Below are 18,220 nucleotides of genomic sequence, written 5' to 3' on the forward strand. Positions count from 1 at the left end.
TCGAACGGCTGATACTTTTAGATAAAATAAGTTGTCTAGTTTGGACAATCCGTGCAACTGAGCGAATTGACTGCTCAATCTCTATATGCTTATGCTTGGCTTGTCTGAATGAAACACTTGTAGGTTTGCAATATAATGTCGCTCTGTTGCTTTTACGCGCCACGAAATAACTTAAATCTGTGAGCGATTGGAAAACTAGACGCAAATCACAAATATCACAGGAAGATGCGAAAAGTAAGACACAGGGGGCGCAAGGGAGCTAAATGGTTGACCGCAAAAGGTCGACACGTCAGGTAAATGAACTTTAAGTGTGGGCCATCACGCACATAGCGCACATCTGCGCCCCGTGTTCGCCCAGTTCGCCAATGGTTAACACGTAATGTACGGGCAGTAGAAAAGATTGAAAAAAACGGATGAAAATTGGAAATGCATTCCAGCAGTAAGGGAAGAACACACAGACAGATCTTAATAACACAGTCGTAGTAACGTTCAGTTGTACATGGTGGTTTTCTATGGGTTTGGGGAAGTACATGACGCGGTTTGTATATGCGGGAACGTTAAAGAACCGTTATATACACAAATAAATGGCACCGTAAACAGAAAGAATAAAACAATAACAACCATGAAGTTCAAACTGAATGAAACATAAAAAACAGCTCACACACAAAAAAATCTGGGGTGGACTACAGAAAACAAGTATAACTGGAAGTTCTGTATGGTCTAGATTATAAGCAATGTCCGCAGAAGAATTTTAAATGTAATGCTTGCACCGTGGAGTTCTAAGCACAATCTTGGAAAAATTTTCACTTTGCGGAATATCTGACTTATTCAACTTTTGGTGTTTTTTCACTTTGTTTTTGCTGTTGTTATGTTCGTTTAACCGGCGTGTGGATTTAGTATGGAATATATTAAAGAAAAGAGAGTACCTTTGGCGTGAACGAAAATAACAAGGTCTGAGAGCGGTATCGCATGAAACAGTGATCTGGGAGTACCACAGCGCCGTGTGTTAGATGCTGGACGTTCAAGTGACGTTACGATGAAGTTAGTGTCGTGACGGCAGAACTGGATACGAGATTAAGGGGAGAAGCCACCCCCGTCATATGCGAAGTAAGCTGGGAAGCTACGCTGCTCACTTGGTTGGCAGGGATAGGCTGGCCAAGTGCGGCAGCAATCGGTCGCACAGGAACGCCCGCGAATGTCATCTGGCCGTTTACCACTGTAGGAAACTGGAAGACTGAACCGGCTTTCTGGTCTTTTTCCCCTTCCCCGTCTTTTGAATCGTTGTTTGTTGATTTGGAAGAGCAGCCTTCACGGACTCCCGCAAGAAGGTCAGTCTTCCCTAACCCATGTGGCGGCATTGGGCTTAAGGTGCTCCAGAATGTAATACTAGGTATCACCTGGAAAAGTATGGTGTTAGTTTATACTTATACAGTAATAGATGCATATGATTATGTTGTTGCTGCCCGAATGTATATGTATTATAAAAGTAAAAGGGATCTTCTGGCTTGTTTTTGTGATTTTAAGGAACTAGCGTTTCGTCTGCCATACGGTAAGACATCATCAAGATTTGCTGTTAAGTGTCTTGCCCAGTACACCCACAACAAGAGCAGCGTTAACGCCTTGGAAAATATAAGTCAAAAAAACTCATGTACTTACCATTGGCGATGGAGTCATGATCACTGAAGTGGGAAAGAAAGTAGCGTTCGTGTCGGATGGTGTCTTCCTGCTCACCGCATCCGGAGTATTGATGCTTTTTCCATCATGTGATAACAAAGATGATCCTCGGATGCCTGGAAACTGCGCGTACAGAGCTGAAGATATCCCATCCATGTAATCATCAGCTTCTGTACGAGTTGGTTTACTTAAGTCAATGGGGGAAGGTTTTCGGTCTATTGACTTTTTGCCAGTGAGTCGCCTTTTTTGTGGAGTCACCGGTCCGGAGTCTTGTTTCGTCTTTTCGAGCTCCTCGTCCTCCCGTTGCTCAGGAGCAGGGAGTAGCTCAGGAGATTTTCTTTTCTCTTCCGTTCTGGAAGTATCGCCGTCCATGCTGGAAACTGGAGGGGAATGTTTAAGCATTGGGGAAAGTGCTCGTGGACTGCCTGGAGGCGAGTTGGACGCTTTAGGTGAAGTGCAGAGATCCAAAGGCGCTTCGTTCAGGGAGTTTCGTTTTAAGGTATTAGTATTGCTGGTGTTTTCAATAGGTGCTGAATTATGGCCGTTCATTAGCATTGCCAAGGTTGATTCTGCATGCTCGTTTCTTTCGTCGAAGGGTCGCGGGAGAGGGGGTGATTTTCCAACAAGTTCGCGGGAGTATGAGCTAAAATTGTCGGCGAAAGGAAATGCGTTGGAGCTGATGTCGCTGCATTCCATTTTTGGACGCTTCAACTCAATGCTTGATCGGTTGGAGGATGCAGGAATGTCATCTTGCTCGAGTCGAGAACAAAAAAGTGAAGGGTCGCGACGCCTAACATCCATAACGTCATCTTCTCCCGGATACCTCCTTTTCTGGCCACTGCTGTAAGGACTTCGTGGGCGAGGCTTGTTTATTTGAGGAGCTCTTGCCATAAACGCTTCAGCCAGCGCTTTTTTGTTGTGGTTGATAAGTTCCTCCGGCGTATGTTCTGGTTGCTCTTTAAACCGGTGGTGGCTCATACTAAGAGAGTAATCTTTCTCGTACTGTTGCAGGTATTGCTGATATTGCGAAACTGTGTCTTTGGGTGGAGATTTACGAGATTTGTGGAACTGAGTTGGATACGGGGGAGACAGTCGGTCGTGCTTATATTTGTCATTGTGTTGTTGCTGCCGGTAGCTGTGTGTGTTGGAACGGTGGTTGTTGTTGCTATTGTGGCGGTCCCATCCTCTAGGGTTGATAGGTGGGCTTTCGGTGTGGTATTTTCGCCCGGAGTTTTGTCTCTCACCTGAAAAGTCGTAATATGAGTTAATATAAAAAAATTAGCGACTATTAAATTGAAGAATGAATTTAGCCTATTTCCTCGCATGAGTGTGGCAACAACAGTCGTTATTTATAATACGGGATTCTGTTTCATACACGTTATGCTGGGTATTTGGTTGGTGCCCGCTTACGGGTTACAACGTATGTAACTTTGTTATTACTATTATACCATACCTGCTTGTAAGTATCGCTGAGTAAGCAGTGGATCTTCTGGTTTAGATGTTGAAGCTACAACAGCGGCTGCAGCAGCTTGTCTGAACCCAGCCCAGAAAGCTGCCGTTGCCGCAGCGTTACGGGCACGTTCCTCTTGCGTTGCTGACAGGGCGGCCGCGGCAGCAGCTGCTGCCGCAGAGGACGCCGCACCCAGCGACATGCGAGCTACATCTTCTACAGAACGTGTTGCATGCTGAAGAGATCCAGTAGCGTGGTGACTCTCTTCCGCCATCTCGCGGTGTCTCCAATTATCCGCGGGCGATTGCGTGGGGGAGTAGTTGGAATAGTTCAGTTGCTTCAGCTGCCGCCTTTGTTCTTGTCTTTGTTCGTTTTGATGGCTCAGCTTTTTTCGTTTTTCCGCTTGCTCTAATTCTTTTGCTTCTTGCTGACGTTGGATGAAGTAGCGATAATCTTCCTCTGTGACGTCACTACGGCCCACCACCATTGAGGGGGGTGATGAAGATGGTGTGGGTGAGGGGGGGTCCCCTTCGTCGTCATCATCTATACCCCCCTGTCCATTTTCGTTTTGGGTAAGTCTTTCCATCTTTACCCGAAATGGAATCTTGGTTTCGGTTTTTATAATTTCAGGGAAAGACACGAACTTGTACACGAACTTCTGTCCGTTCACTTTCTTTATGATATTCTGTAATAAAAAATTAATTTTAGAAAACGAAATTCAAACGAGTATAAAGGAAACTCAATGGTTTATTGACTTTTTTCTTATACACGAAAAACAATGCTATGTATATTTCTGGCCCTTCGTTCAGTGGTGTTAGCCCATCAGACATCTGTATTTAGCCCTGGGTAAACCCCTTAAGACGAGAACAATAAACCCACAGAGGTCCGCGACAAAAACGAAGGGGTTTCCGTCTTACAAGGTTTCACTTGAAAATTATGTGTGACGAGCGGTCACTGACCAGCGAGTCATTATTTCCATTTCCTGAGTAGGTCTGTACCCACGTCCGTAACAGATAAATTAAGTGCCATTCCTCAATTTGGACATTTCGCACAAAACCGAGATACCGAAATCGAATTCATGGGCGAATGAGCCGGCGCTTTCGGCAGGAAACCGGACGCTCTGACTCAAAATATTAATGTATTATTGCCAATGCCATATTCTTCGCTCGAGAGCGCGCGAATCCGGTGCCAAAATCCCGGTTACGCTTGTCGATCGCTCTCAAACCTTTACAAACAAAGAATTGGATACGAAATATGAATTTGATGGTTTGGCCATTGCTCCATGAGGGAACTTATCAGTTACTAAGCCCATTAAAACTAGCCCTTCGTACTAGCTGTATCCAAATTCAAATACAGTTTATTTGTAAAACGTTTGCGGTGTGCGTTGCTCGGTTAGATATTCGGGTTATTGTTTATAAAAACATTTTAGATACTGAAGCATGATACAGATATCCACGAACTGCTGTTCTACTACGTGGCGATGACGCGGATAAATAACAGGGTAGTTTACAACTCGATACTGATACAATCGCGATCCTAAAATCGTTCGTTATCTAATCGAGTATATATTTAGAAACGACCTGCAATCACTTTGCGTGGGATCGAATTCGCGTTCCTATGCATGTTACTACGAAAACGTTCGATTTTGAGACTCGAATTAACTTGTATGGCCGGAACGCGAGCATTTGTATTTATCCCGCATAAACATCCGTTAACGGAAGCGCAGGAGAAAGAAAGAGAAAGGAAGGAGCGGTAGAAGGAGCGGAGTCAAGTGGAATAGAGGGCCCTGCAATGTTTTGCTAAATCGACAGCAGGCCTGCTATTTATTTACCGTGGACACGCGTGGGGGCATTGTACCGTTATCAGGATGTGATGTGAAACGAACGTTCGAGCCGCTTAGCGCATGGTATTTCCGGTGATGTAATGTTTCCATTCTGTGCTCGCTTTTCTCCATGTTTCCCTAGACATAGGCACTCATGACGCACTCCCAGCCACTCTTACAGTGTTATAACCAATCCCCTTTCATCTGGCATCGGAAATCGTATCCACGCTTCACTGCGCCAAAGATCGGATTACCAAGCTTTCATGATTACGAGACGAGTCGAAATACTGTGGCGAGTGACGAAGCATCGGTGACAAATTGTGGCGGTTTGATAAGGCGGCGCGAGCGACGTTTGTTATAGTATTTTTCTGTCTCTTATTCCACTGGGCACAGTCGGGCATTCGAGGCTCCCATTACGGGAAGCGAGAGGAAACGTGAGAGGTGGCAGGTCGGCGTGCGGGATTCCGAAATATACAAACGCACAAGCGCCCTGGGTATTCACTTGCACCTTCCCTGGCGATTGGGAGGCGTTCTATATTGAATTGTAATGAGCTAGCTCGTGTCAGCTGCATCCCGTGGTAGCATACTGGCCCGGTAACATAATACCGGCTCAGAAACCACGAGTGCAGCTTAATTCAATTCATTGCGGTTCCAATGCAAAGCAGACCATTCCCCGCACCAGCATTGTATCAGGAATGCGTGCAATCGCCGCTGAACTGCATTGCTCGAGTCATCTAATTTCGTTACCGCATATTTTGCACACGAAAAAACAACCCACCTTATCGTAATAGTAACGCAGCGCTCGGCTCAGTTTATCGTAGTTCATATTCGTCTTGTTCTTCCTAAGGCCCCAGAGCCGAGCAACCTCTTCGGAATTATGGAGCTTGAATTCACCATCCGCGGAGGTCCAACTGATTAGATGACTGTTGCTGCTGGGGTCCATGAGAAGTTCGAGCAGAAATTGCCACAGTGTTACGTTCATATCCAGCACTGAAAATAATATCAGAGCTTAATTCAATACCTATATGACATGTTACAAGTTTCGGAGCAGTGAGAGAGATTTTTCGCAGCTGGCGGCCATTTTGTGAATTTCATTACACCGCGACGCGTTTGTGAGACTCATAAGCTTTAATTAGCGGATGCGGATCAAGCTGCTGCACCGGGAATGCTTGATTTATGAGAACTCGAATAGGTCGGTGCGAATTCATCACGTGCACGTCGCCGAAACTTTACGACGGAGCATTAAACCAACTCGAGTCTAATTAATAGCGGGTTTCCTTCCGTTGAAATAAAGTCCGGGGCTGGCACAATGAAGAGGAAACAACGGCTGCCTTAGTTTTCCCAGAAAGTGCGCGGAACCCTTCCCGCTGCGCCTGGCTGGACGATTCTGCTTAATACTCTTTGGGCAATCGTCGTCCTTTTAACGTACAGGCCTTGTTACGCCACAAATAGTTGCGAAATAGTAAATTGCGTCACACGGTTTGTAGAACTAATGCAAAAAGTAGGATTCTGGTGTGATGAATATCGCTATTGGTAACGGCAGTCTTCCGGGAAAACGTTGAACGATTAACTCGGGTGTGCACCGTTACTTCAGGCGCTAATATTCCGTTAGTTGGGCATCGCCAAAAATAGACGAAGTTAAAACCGGTGCCGAAAATAGAAGACTTCGAGCGCTGAGGTTGCCACAGAACAGGCGAACTTGCATGTGTCATCGCTTAACCAAAACGCTGACGTCAAGCGGGTAGCTGCATCTAGTTAAGCCATGGGCGTAAGTACGATGCTATGATCTACCAGGATCTGCCATGTGTTATAATAAGATTTAGTACGTCCGGCGGTATCCAGAGCTTCGAATGTCTCCAGAGCCGAGCGCTATTTAGAACGTGTTGACAGACGAGATAAACCGCCCACGAGAACAGTATAAACTCGCGACAAAATGTGAAAATGATACGACAGCCGCTTTTAACTTTATGACCCGCGCAAAATTAGAAGATATTAATTAAACCAAGGCCTCTGTCCCCGACCCACGTAACCGAGGCCAACGATGACTTATTCCGCAGGATTTCCCTTCCCCGAGTGACGCATCCCCGGCCAATTAAAGCCACGATCATGAATCGTCAGCGAAAATTTAAGTGGCCTGGCAAGTTAATTGCGCCACAGTTTACAACAACCTGTGTTATTACTCGCCCTTGTAGACGGGAGTTATAGTGATCGCCGCCGTAGTTCCTTCTATAAACAATGACGTATAACCTAAACCGCCTTGGTGAACGCATAGTCAGTTCTATTTTCGGAGCGGTAGAAAGAACATACAAAGAGATAGCTTCGTCGGCGGGTATAAGCCGAAATCTGTATTATTCCGGCTTCCTTATGGGTGGGCGGCATACTTTTCGATTTTGCTATGGGCGTTTGCTATGCTGGCAATGTCGGTTCAGCGGGGTACGGCAGGCGCTTGTTTACCGGTAAGCTGCGGGCGGAAGGAAAGGAAGGAACAGGAATCAGTCAAGATAAATAGTTCTCGAAATACGCGTTGGTCGGTTTCCGCTTGTCCTTATCTCATCGTCACGGGGAATAGATTCCATGTTAAAGAAGCAACACTACTGAACTAAGCAGGCCTTTCCCCACCCCACCACACAATGTTAGTTTCGCATTCCGCTGTGATTTACCGACGCAGCACTTTCAAAACACAAAACACATTAAGGAAGCTACAACTCGCGAAACTACAACAAATTGCTCCTATTTTAAGACAATTACTTAGCAATCATCGCCGAATGGTATATGGTGACTCAACAAATACCCCAAGCACCCAATCAACCCGGTTTTATCGCCGTACATAAAGATGGCTGTGACCCAATAAAGTGTGACTATACCTTGTGGGATAGCCTGAATAAGCCGAGTTCGCTCGCTCGGCATTGCACCGCGTGGTCAAATGAGTCAGTGTCATATATTTGGACTGTTTAGTCGTAATGTTTGGATTAGGTCGGACAAGATAGGTTCTTTGTTAAGAACGACTAAGATCTTGTGCGACGTCTTTGTTTCGCGCCTCGCCCATATTGTGTACATCCATTGTTCCGAATATGACGTAATACATAGCGTCGTCGATATATCGCGCGACAGATGATGGATCATAGAACCGACCGCGAAGAAAAGGAACAGAAGCGAGAAAATGCGACCCAGTTGAATACACGTTATGGTTTCCGGGCGTTTTAACCGGAGGTAACTTAATCCGTGTGTTTCGGCTCAGGTAATTCGCTGTTCCGTGGATTAATACACTGGTGCACTGGCCGCCGACGATCTACCGGTTTCGAGATCCTTTAATGACGCATCCACCCCACAATTAAGTTCCTATTGACCGACGCAAGAAGCCGCGCCGACGTAATTGATCAGGGGCGCGGGTTAATAAGCCAGCCAGCGCACAAAGACGATGGTAATTGCTTCAGCAGCACCCTGCCACCAAAAGATCATTACTTTTTCATGATGCCACTTGCCGGAAACCTACTTGGGGACACTGACTCGAATCGCCATGACGTAACAGCGGGAGGTCAGTGCGAATACTGTTTACAAAATCGCTAGAAATCAAAAGCGTCCCCTATAACCCTCTAATCGTCGCGAAGTCGTTCCACGGTTAAGAACGAAGGTAAACAGTGCGGGGGTCACGGGATCTGAAGCCGTAACAAGTTACATACACCGTGTGGAAACCAAATTCACGGGCAGGTATCGTTTCCAGCGAAACCTGAGAGATAGGCCGGGGCGCTGGGAGAAGTAGGAACGCTCAGGTGGCGACTGGGGTATCCGGGGGCCGGAAACGAGGCTGTTTTGGTGTTTTTATTTGTTTGCGTCGTCGCTGTCGCGATAGAGGCATTTGGCTTCGGAAACCGTGTGACAAATGACGTGGCATCGTGAAGAATTTGTCTCCAGGCTTCGTCATTCGTTGCCATTCAATGCAAATGCAGCAGGAACGGGAGTGCAGGCTTTTACGCGAACAATGGAAAATCGTGGAAGCTCGGTTAATGCACAGCCTAAGATTGGGCGGATGTACGTCTATTGATAGACAGGCGAGCACCCGCTCTTAATCGACAATAATGCATTTCCCCGCGCCACCGCACAAAGACCTCACCGCAATTCCGCTCTGACTCGCCGCACAACCAAGCCCGTTTGTTGGAGGCTCTATTAATGAAGACCAGGCACGGCACACTCACGTCAAGCCACTATTCGGCTGTAATTAGCGTGTTGGCTCCAGTTGCCTTGTTCGGCCTGGAGCCTGTTTCCGACGATTGTGCGAATGATGAAAACATGACACCGCAGCGCTCACTGCACCACGCTATCTACCGCTTTTCCAGTTCCAACATCTGGACTGCTAAGCGTATTTCCCATACACAAGGCAACAAACACTTTGCGAACGCTTTTCGTGCCGGAACGACATACCAAACACCCCAGGACTTGTTGAGGCTTTGACTGTCGCATTTGCTAAGCGGTTAGACTGCGACAACCAAGACCACAGCGATGTTGATGTGTAATTAAATTGCGACAACGAACACTAAGTACGACCATATATGACGCTGTATAAGCTATGTTTGCTTGTCGCCCCTGATTGCTGACAAGTTTGATTTTCTCCCAATGACGGCAATCGGTTTTGTTCCGCGTAAACCATAATCGCAACTAACAAGGTAAACACTAATCACGCAACTGCATAGCCCGGTCGATATTGGACAACAAATTCGTACCGCAAAGACTTGGCTTTACTAATCCGACAATGAATAAGAACGCATTGTTTAATATGCTTACCTCTTGGTAAATGGGCTCCCAGTTGCTGCATGTTGGCAAGGCACAGCCGCTTGTCAGAAGGCGGTGCTTGCATGTCGATTTCCTCCATATTTACCATCGAAGAACGCTCATCCAACGATGGGGAACCGTCTAATATCAATCAATTTTCAAATTGCAGCACAGTTCAGTTAACAACAGACACCGAAGCAACGACATGAAAAATAAAAACAAAATCCAATTAGCAAAAGCAGCGAATTAACACAACAACTAATACGACTGGTTAAGTGTGATATACGCAATACATCATGCCTTTGACTTTTACACAAATAAAATAACCTAAGGCTGATTTGCGATGGATGCTTACAAAATACTCGGGGTAATTAGCAATTAACACAATAACTAATACGACCGGTTTAATCATATATTTTGGCAACACGATCTGTATATTGCCTTTTACAAAGATAGAATTCCTTACGGCTGTTTTAACGTCGACGCCTACAAAATAGTTGTGGTAGTATACAGGGAGAAATCTTTCTAGGAAAGAGGACGGCGCTCGTACAGACCTGTCACAAACCTGTCAGACAAGGAAAATAACAAACCCTGTACTACAGATGCTTAGACCGCCTTTCGAGTATTAATTACAGACGTTCTGATTGGTTATGTTGTTTCATCGAACCAATAAGGACGGATGCAAGTTCCCCGCTAACAACACGCATGGAAATTTCTTTCGTCTGTTTAAAATGTAATTGCCCATTACCGAATTTTGTTTACATTTACACACATTCTACAAGCACTTTCACCCTAAAGGCGTAAACACCTTATCGCAAAAAGTTTTTTAAATAACGTCCGCAACCGCTAAAGAATTAAGCTTTGCAGGTAACTTTCCTTTTAGGTATTATATTAAAATGCTTATACCACTTTAACTGCCTTTCAATATAACGTTAAAATGTCTTTGAAAGCTGAGCTCACCAGCAGTACTAACTGCTTCCTGTAGCTGTGAGCGGTTGATTCTATTCCCGCTTCCGTGCTATACAGTCCCCAGCACTCGTTGCATCAATCCTGGCAACGTGCAAAGCCACTATGGCGGTTTATTGCTCAGAAACTGTCTCGGCAGATGATACATAACCTTTCAAGGAACAGGCCGGGCTTCCTCTGCGGTTGTTTCCTGGTGTTGTAGGGTTTGTATCTATCTTCCTAAGGCTCGGTCTTTACCTGCTTGGAAAGCTCCCACTGTTTCCCTCGTTCGCACTCTCTTTTGCCCTGTTGCGCTGGACCAGACCCGCTAGCCTATGAGGCGGAAACGACTCGTTACTCGATCAGGAAGCGGCTCCGAGAGCCGCGTCAATGGGTACATGGTAGGCGAGTGTGCGAGCGCGCGTTCTAATGTGCCAATAATCCGTCTGGTGTGTGTGTCCATATGTGAGGTGTCCTTGGCCTCCAGAAAACAATGACTTTCTACCTGGTCTTGTTCAAATACAGACGTTAAAACTGCAGATCGCACCAGTATGGCGTCAGTTCTGTGTTGTTCCAACCCTATACTATGTACTATACTCGCCACTTTTACCACCAACCCGGAACCAGCATGAATCTCAGTGTTGGAGAAAACACACGGCTCGCACTTCGAGATGCGCTCACACGGAAACGAGAGACAAGGATATATTTCTCGTCAGCCGGAAACAACAACACTACCCGTCCGAATGGGACAGGTTTCCGTTTGGCCCCAGACACGTCAGCAGTCGGTGAAGCGAGCACAGGGCGCGTTACTTTCGCCACTGAAATCGGGCCTGGCGCTCGGTCACTGTCAGTTACCCAGCCATCGTAATAACCAATGCGATCGACAGTGTACATGCGACCCGGCGCCTGTCTGCCAGGAAATTAACTCCGCTTTGAAATGGCCTAATCGCGGTAAATTTGTAGCCGGGACAAGTTTATGGCGCCGTTCATATCGAAGCCAGCACATCGTACGATCCAACCGACCCCACGACAGTTCATTAAAGTGACGGATGGGATGCTAAACAACGGAAGATATATTCGAGATTATCTCTAGCTCATATGTGGCTAGACTTTAAATCCCAAAACATATTCACATCAGTTTATTATTCGGTTTGATTTGCGGCACTCCAGCTTCGAACCGTGCTAATCCAAGAACAACCGATTCCTAAAGCGTGTGGCCAGGGATAAGAGGGCGTTTGATCGCTTGCTACTTTTCGATACTCAGCAGCAGCAAGCAGCAGCATACTGTACAGTGCTTGCTGCGTTTCCGTTAGTCGGCGTTTCTTCCCTTTAAGCTATTATTCGCGCTTTAGCCGGAAGCAGCTCACTCAGTCTGCTGAATTGGTCGAGCCCGTAATACAATCGGTGGAAGTTACCATCAGCAGAGCGTTTTCGAAACAGGAACGTAAAACAAAGATGTGACATGCCACGGAAATTGGCAGCGTGGGGATCTCCGTTGTTGGTTGCAGGTATACATCGTGACTCACATGTTTATAGCAACAACAAAAACAACTAAGTAAATGGGTGATGTTCTCATATCCGCCATGCAACGCAAGTATTTGTAAAAAAAAACGATGGAGTATAGCGATTTACGTCAGATTCGGCTTCCGTATTTACGCTTGCCTAATATTAGCACTGTATAGGAACAACATTTTGCCGACAGGGTAAACCAATAAACGAAACAATCCCGGTAAAAATCGCTTTTCTGTTTTAGATTTCTCCATCTTTTAATAAAACCTTTGTTTTCTTGAATATGAAACATCGAAACACACGGTCTCTTATCTACCCGGATGCAGTTAGTTCCTGGCATCTGCTCTTTATAGCGTGGGAACAGATCGGAACAACGAGTATACCCGGCGCCCAATTGCGTTAAATTAAATATGTCCAACCTAGGTAATCTGTTCTGCATTGTTGCCAAAAAGCAGTCATATCAATTGTGATATCATTTTAAAACGTTTAGGTCAGTTTTGGAATGACAAAATCTCCAAGATTGTATTGTCCCACCCATGGCGCTGTATGGGGATGAATAAGGGCAAATCAGTATTAGGATGTTTGGTAAACATTTGAAAGTCGGGCCCGACATACCAGACCGTGAAGCAGGCAACTAATCCATTGGAAACAACGTGGTGTTATGATCGAACGCAATAACAAGCTTTTCCGTGTCGTTGCATTGCTTCCGGGTAGTTTGAGCTGCGCTTCCGCTCCCACGGTCACAGAGGACCAACCCAGAGGCGGAACAAGTGATGTAGAGGGGTCAAGAACGTGAGCGCCAGCACAGGGCTGGCAGGGGTGTATCTCGAACCGGAAAACCGGCTTCGATCGATTTATTACGTGATCGGAGAGTTTTCATGCGGTGGCGGTCAATAAAACTGGCTGGTTCGGCGCTTGCTGGCAATCTATCACTGACATCGGTTGCACGAGCGCGTCACTATATTCCCAGCAATCGATAATGCATTCGCTTATCTCGCTTGTGCCAAGTATATTTTCGTGTAATAACCAAGAAGGAAACTCCGAATTAAATCATCTTTTTATCTCGAGCTATTTTTACGCACGAATTGCGTCACGACGCAAATACGTGCGGTATAGTAACAGCGATTTCCACGCCCTGACATGAAAAATTACGGGGCTATTTCGAACGTCAAGATAGAGAAAGGGTTCGCGTATTTAACTTGCGCTATTCAAACCCAGCTTGCTCATTACGTCAAATCGCAGCGACGTCATATAATCTCCTGCGTCATCGGTGCGCTGCCGTGAAAGGTCAAAGCAAGACAGCTGAAATGTAAATGAGATCACCATAAGCGTGGGCATGGCGGTCTGAAATCGCTTCTCTGATATCAGAGTCTCTTTGTCGTTTTGCTCCGGCGTACAAATTAATTAGATTTTCTTGTTTATGTCCCCAGCGCCAGCAAAGGCCACTTCCGGGCCCTGAGAGCAATAATCAGGACAAGTCCCTCATAAATCCGGATGACCGCTGCTCGCCCTGGTAATTACGGCCGTTTAAGGGAAGTAGTGGAGTGTTAACTACGACGCGCGGTTAATGGCCTCCCAGCTACTAGTCGGATATAACAGATGTCTGGCGACCGAATAATAAGGAAACAAAACGGCGGCGAAAGCGGGCAGTGCGACAAGGGGAGCGACCAAATCCGGAACTAACTATGGAGAGGCGGAAGCCAAGAGCAATTGCGTCATTGTAAAAGCATCCCACTCCGACGGTATAGCGTCTTGGTTTCTTTTTTATCTCGCGAGCAACCTTTCGCCTTTCGGTTCCTTGCCACCGCTCCGTCAATAAGTCCATGAAAGGCAATATCAGGAGGAATTCTGTCCAGCGGTGAGCTCGCTCTTCCGTTCGTAATTCATTCAGTACGATGACGACCGTCACGCACGAGTAGCCGCACCAGCACGGCCTCTAGGTGTGTTCCCTTGAGCCGCTCTATATTTAATTGAGCTCGCATGTTCCGCTGCCCGTTAATGGTTCTATTTCCGACTGCTTTGTCCTTGCGTTCTGACGTAAGTTGAGGTTCGTGACGCGAAAGCTTAGTCAATTATTTACGACGCGTAGCGCTGAATGTAACTATAAATCGCAATCAAAAACACCTGCACGTCAGCACACGGGTTGATAAGCTGACAAGAAATCATTGGAGTAAAAAGTGTCAATACGCTACACGTACTTACCATTTTCACGGTCCAATAAACCTTTCTCCGGGTCCGAACTTTTAATCCTGTCGTTCTCAACAGCGGAATCTGTGACGTTACGCGTTTCCGTTGATTTATGACCGCTGTTATTGCATTTGCCGTCTTGTTGTGGTTGTTGCTCTATGGACGAGCGATCGAAATCGGCTGTGTCGATTTTCAATGTCATCATTTCCAACAGATAAGCAATATACCCGGCAGCGTGTTCCTTATTAGCCGAGCAATAATTACTTCACTTCAACACACGTAATCTTTGATTTTCACACCCTATTCTTGCACTACTGTGTCGTCGATTTCTGCTCTAAGAAGAAACCAAGTTACAAATGTGCTTGTATAACACAGCTCAAACAACAAATTATGCTCTATACACAGAGCGTGAACCTGAACCATATCCCAGCTTGCCTAACCCGGATATAGGCATCCGTGCTAAAACCCTTATATACCTTGGACGTCACAACTTTGAACCGTGTAGGCCAACGTACATTATAGACCGCACTGACGTTTCTGAGTAATTATACCATTGCGTCATTTGTCTTATCCGTAAAAACCTTTCTTGCCTTGGGCCTGTTCTGTTTTAAGATGATAACAATTTACGTAGTTTCCGCCTCCACGCTCGTTTACTACACTGCCTCCGGTTCACGGGCGTGATTGTATCGTTTACGATTTCTTTTACTGACACGACCCTGGTCGACTGTGAGCTGTTGTTGAGACGCCACTAGTATAGGGTTACAAACAGAAGCGGTCTCCATACGAGAGAGAACCGGAATTAAAAGACATCTGTACATCCGCCTTCTCTTTTTTCTCGCGCCGCGCGCTATCGCGTCGGTCGGCGGAAGTCGGCGCCGGGATGCACAAACAAAATCACTGAAGCTCGTTCGCCCGAACAAAGAACGGACAGAGGCGAGTAGCAAAGAAGGCCCTTTGTTGCTTACACGAAACGCCTTTCTCGTTTTCCGGCGGACGACTGCTGTCTCCCGTGTGGTCGTAGGACGGTAATTACACCACCGCATCGGATTTCTCTCGTGGCCATGGCGCTTTGGGATATTTGCTTTTTTACGACTTCCTGTCTGTTCCATTGTTATTACAACCTCATGATTTTAAATCTGCACCTAATCCATTGTTTACCCTGGTACAGTTTCTTGATCAAGATGAATTATGTAAACAGTAAATGGCGATAACAACACTCGAAAAAGTTTTAGGTTAAATAAAGATATAAATTTCCCTGTTGCAATTGGTGGGGGTCGGCAACGCTTGATTTTAGGACTGCACAGATTTTTTAAGCTTATACTATGGAGTATCCGGAAATTCGATCTGGAGGGTTGCGACTTGTACCTAAAACATTGCTTGTTCAATAATATAAAGGGCCTATGAAAAGCAATCCATGCAACTCTACCTGTTTGTAAGGTTAAAGGTATACACAAAAAAATCAATAAATCAGATTTTGTTTGTCATTTTAAACGCAAAATGTTGCATACGAAATATTCTAATGTCGGCTTCTTATAAAGAAATCAACATTACCATCACAATATTCAAATTCAGTAGAAATCCTTTATCAGTTTCACAATATTTTGACAATTTTATGTGTGTATAAAACAAAGTCCCCGTTGTACACGAAAGAAATATGATTTCAATTTTGCGCGCCAAACACAAAACTTCACCGCCAAATACGTTTCCAGATAAAGCTCCTATTCGTATGCATAGTTGATTATCTGTAAATATGCGAACTATGAATCAATTGTTTGGGCGTATTAATTTCTAGCTGTTTACTGAACTGTTTTATTTCTTAATATAAATTTATATATTCCTTGCCTTTTACTTTTAGAATACCCGTGTGGAGTTTTGATACCAGCACATTGATTTAAAACTGTCAACAAAGATGGGGTTTCTAAGCAGTTTTAACTTCCTAGAGATGCAGATTCGACGATCATCTGGGTTTAACAAGTTTCCAACAATGAAGGTTCAACCATTTGGTGTCAGTGGTAACATGATGTTGGCTGTTGGATTTAGCTGCTTAGTGGTTTCTACATTCACTCTGCAAAAATCTGGATACCTCATTCCTCACACAACAGGCGTGGGCTTCAACTACAAAAAAGTTGACATTGATTTGACAACACCGATAAAATACCAAGACAACGAGTAACACCGGATATTTTCGTGTTTTTTTTCTGTTTTAATTTTCCACTGTTTAGATTTGTATAGGCCTACAATGTTAAAAATTTTCAGGGTATATTTTCTGCTCAAAGCTGTAACCTATGTACTGTACACAAATGTAGTAGTTTATGTTTGTTTTTCTGTTTCTGCTAAATTCAATTTATAATTTATTTTGTTAGACTCTTATTCCAAAGAACCAGTCTTGCTGAAAAACTAATGGATTAATTGTTATGGAATATAGTTGTGATAAAAATGTCCAACACAAATCCTGCTGAAGATGAAAACCAATTAAATGATGTTGATAACGAAGATGCCTGGATGCTTAGTGAAGATGTGGAACTGGTACTAAAATCTTGTGAGCAGAAAACAGAGAACAAAGTTACTCTCTCGAAATGTGGAGTCAGTGTGGCAACTGATGAGAAGGAAAATATTGATTTAAATAACATAGGTGGTGGTTTGGGAACACCAGTTAAAACTGAAGCTTTAGACTTGCATGTGAAGATGGCAAGCCTTCGAGAACAACATAGAAGAAATGAAGAGCGTTTGGCAAAACTAAAGAGGCTGAAGTCTTATAAAGACAAGGTTTTTAGTCGAAGGCTCATACATATGCATTAGTTCTTGTTTAAATTTATTTAAAATGCTAAAAATGTTTAAAAGATGGATTTTTTTAAATATCTAAATGTTTGTGTATGCATAAATACTTTTAAAACATAGACTATATTCTAATTGTTTAATTTTTTGTTACAGAACAATCTTCAAACACTTGAAAGTCTTATCATTAAGTGGAGAAAGGTTTGCCAAGAAGCGCTGGGTGAACTCATCGAGTTTACCCCAAAGGAACCAAAGCCAACTATGTTTCAATTGCTTCATCATTTATCTATTGATACTGAATTAGTTAATTTTGATACCAAGAAACTAGAATTTATCAAATAGGACCCTTTGTTATTTATTTTATCAGTGTAGTGCAAAACTTTTCTTGTTTTATGAGTTATTATATTATCCCTTCATACTATCACATGCTGTTGACTAATTTTACTACAAAAGTAGTTACTATTTCTTGAACACCATTGCTTGAATGCAGCTTGATCACAATTGTAAACTAATGTTATGGAGTCTTAGTATTTAAGAAAAGTAGGAACACAAGTGTATGCATGTAGAAAATAAGTTGTACTTGAATCAAAGCGGAAACAGGTTGAGTTGTAGAACAAATACATACGGGCGGAACAAGTAACCAAACAAATACACACAGCACACCTTTGTATACAGGCACCTGGGGTTATAATATCGGACAGATGTTTAAATGTATAGTTTAAAGTAGTGAACACAGTATTTTTTAAGAGACATTTGGGAGTGTAAATTACATTGACTTTTGAATTCTTCTTGAATCAAAGGTTGATATTTCATAATGCATTTCGGAAAAATTGTTGGTTATTTTTGCTGGAAACTGTCGGTTTAGATTCTTTGCAGCTGTGTGCAGTTTCTCCACATACTCAGGGATTCCTACATAAAAAGGTAGAATGTGTTCATTGGAAATTAAAAACAGGTGGGTTAATAGTAAGTATTAAAAACTTTTTTTGTAGCAATAAAACTGTTTATTTATATTTTATTTATAACTTTGCTCAGATATGTAGTTTACTGTAGGTCAAAATACAACTCATACCCCTCTAAAGTATCTCTGGAAA

At 44.2% G+C, this 18,220-nt stretch overlaps 3 protein-coding genes across 3 annotated transcripts in view; 1 reads left to right on the forward strand and 2 right to left on the reverse strand.

Annotated features, from left to right (window-relative positions):
• Positions 1-122: 122 nt before the first annotated feature.
• Positions 123-14,686, reverse strand: elk (Elk protein). The gene is given in 6 exon segments (NM_001122967.1): positions 123-1,397; positions 1,657-2,918; positions 3,128-3,809; positions 5,725-5,936; positions 9,726-9,854; positions 14,370-14,686. Coding segments are annotated over 6 exon segments (2,841 nt in total). The 5' UTR covers positions 14,560-14,686; the 3' UTR covers positions 123-1,031.
• A 1,530-nt stretch (positions 14,687-16,216) lies between these two features.
• LOC100179826 (swi5-dependent recombination DNA repair protein 1 homolog) lies at positions 16,217-17,638 on the forward strand. The gene is made up of 2 exons (XM_002131839.5): positions 16,217-17,120; positions 17,286-17,638. Exons 1-2 carry the CDS (start codon positions 16,791-16,793, stop codon positions 17,469-17,471), a joined length of 516 nt encoding a protein of 171 aa, XP_002131875.1. The 5' UTR covers positions 16,217-16,790; the 3' UTR covers positions 17,472-17,638.
• Positions 17,639-17,689: 51 nt separating this feature from the next.
• The window catches only part of LOC100184527 (stAR-related lipid transfer protein 7, mitochondrial), a gene marked incomplete in the record, with an annotated part of 6,641 nt that continues 6,110 nt past the window's right edge, over positions 17,690-18,220 (reverse strand). The window contains 1 exon segment of the mRNA XM_026835732.1: positions 17,690-18,038. Within this exon segment, the coding sequence (XP_026691533.1) occupies positions 17,896-18,038 (143 nt within the window).

Source organism: Ciona intestinalis, chromosome 8 (genome assembly GCF_000224145.3).
Source record: "Ciona intestinalis chromosome 8, KH, whole genome shotgun sequence".
NCBI lineage: Eukaryota > Metazoa > Chordata > Ascidiacea > Phlebobranchia > Cionidae > Ciona > Ciona intestinalis.

What these genes read in the sequence shown, in the direction of transcription:
- LOC100179826 (XM_002131839.5), top strand. Translation starts at nt 16,791, where the DNA reads ATGTCCAACACAAATCCTGCTGAAGATGAAAACCAATTAAATGATGTT. An exon ending in TGAAGTCTTATAAAGACAAG is followed by an intron (nt 17,121 to 17,285) that starts GTTTTTAGTCGA and finishes TTTTTGTTACAG; the next exon opens with AACAATCTTCAAACACTTGA.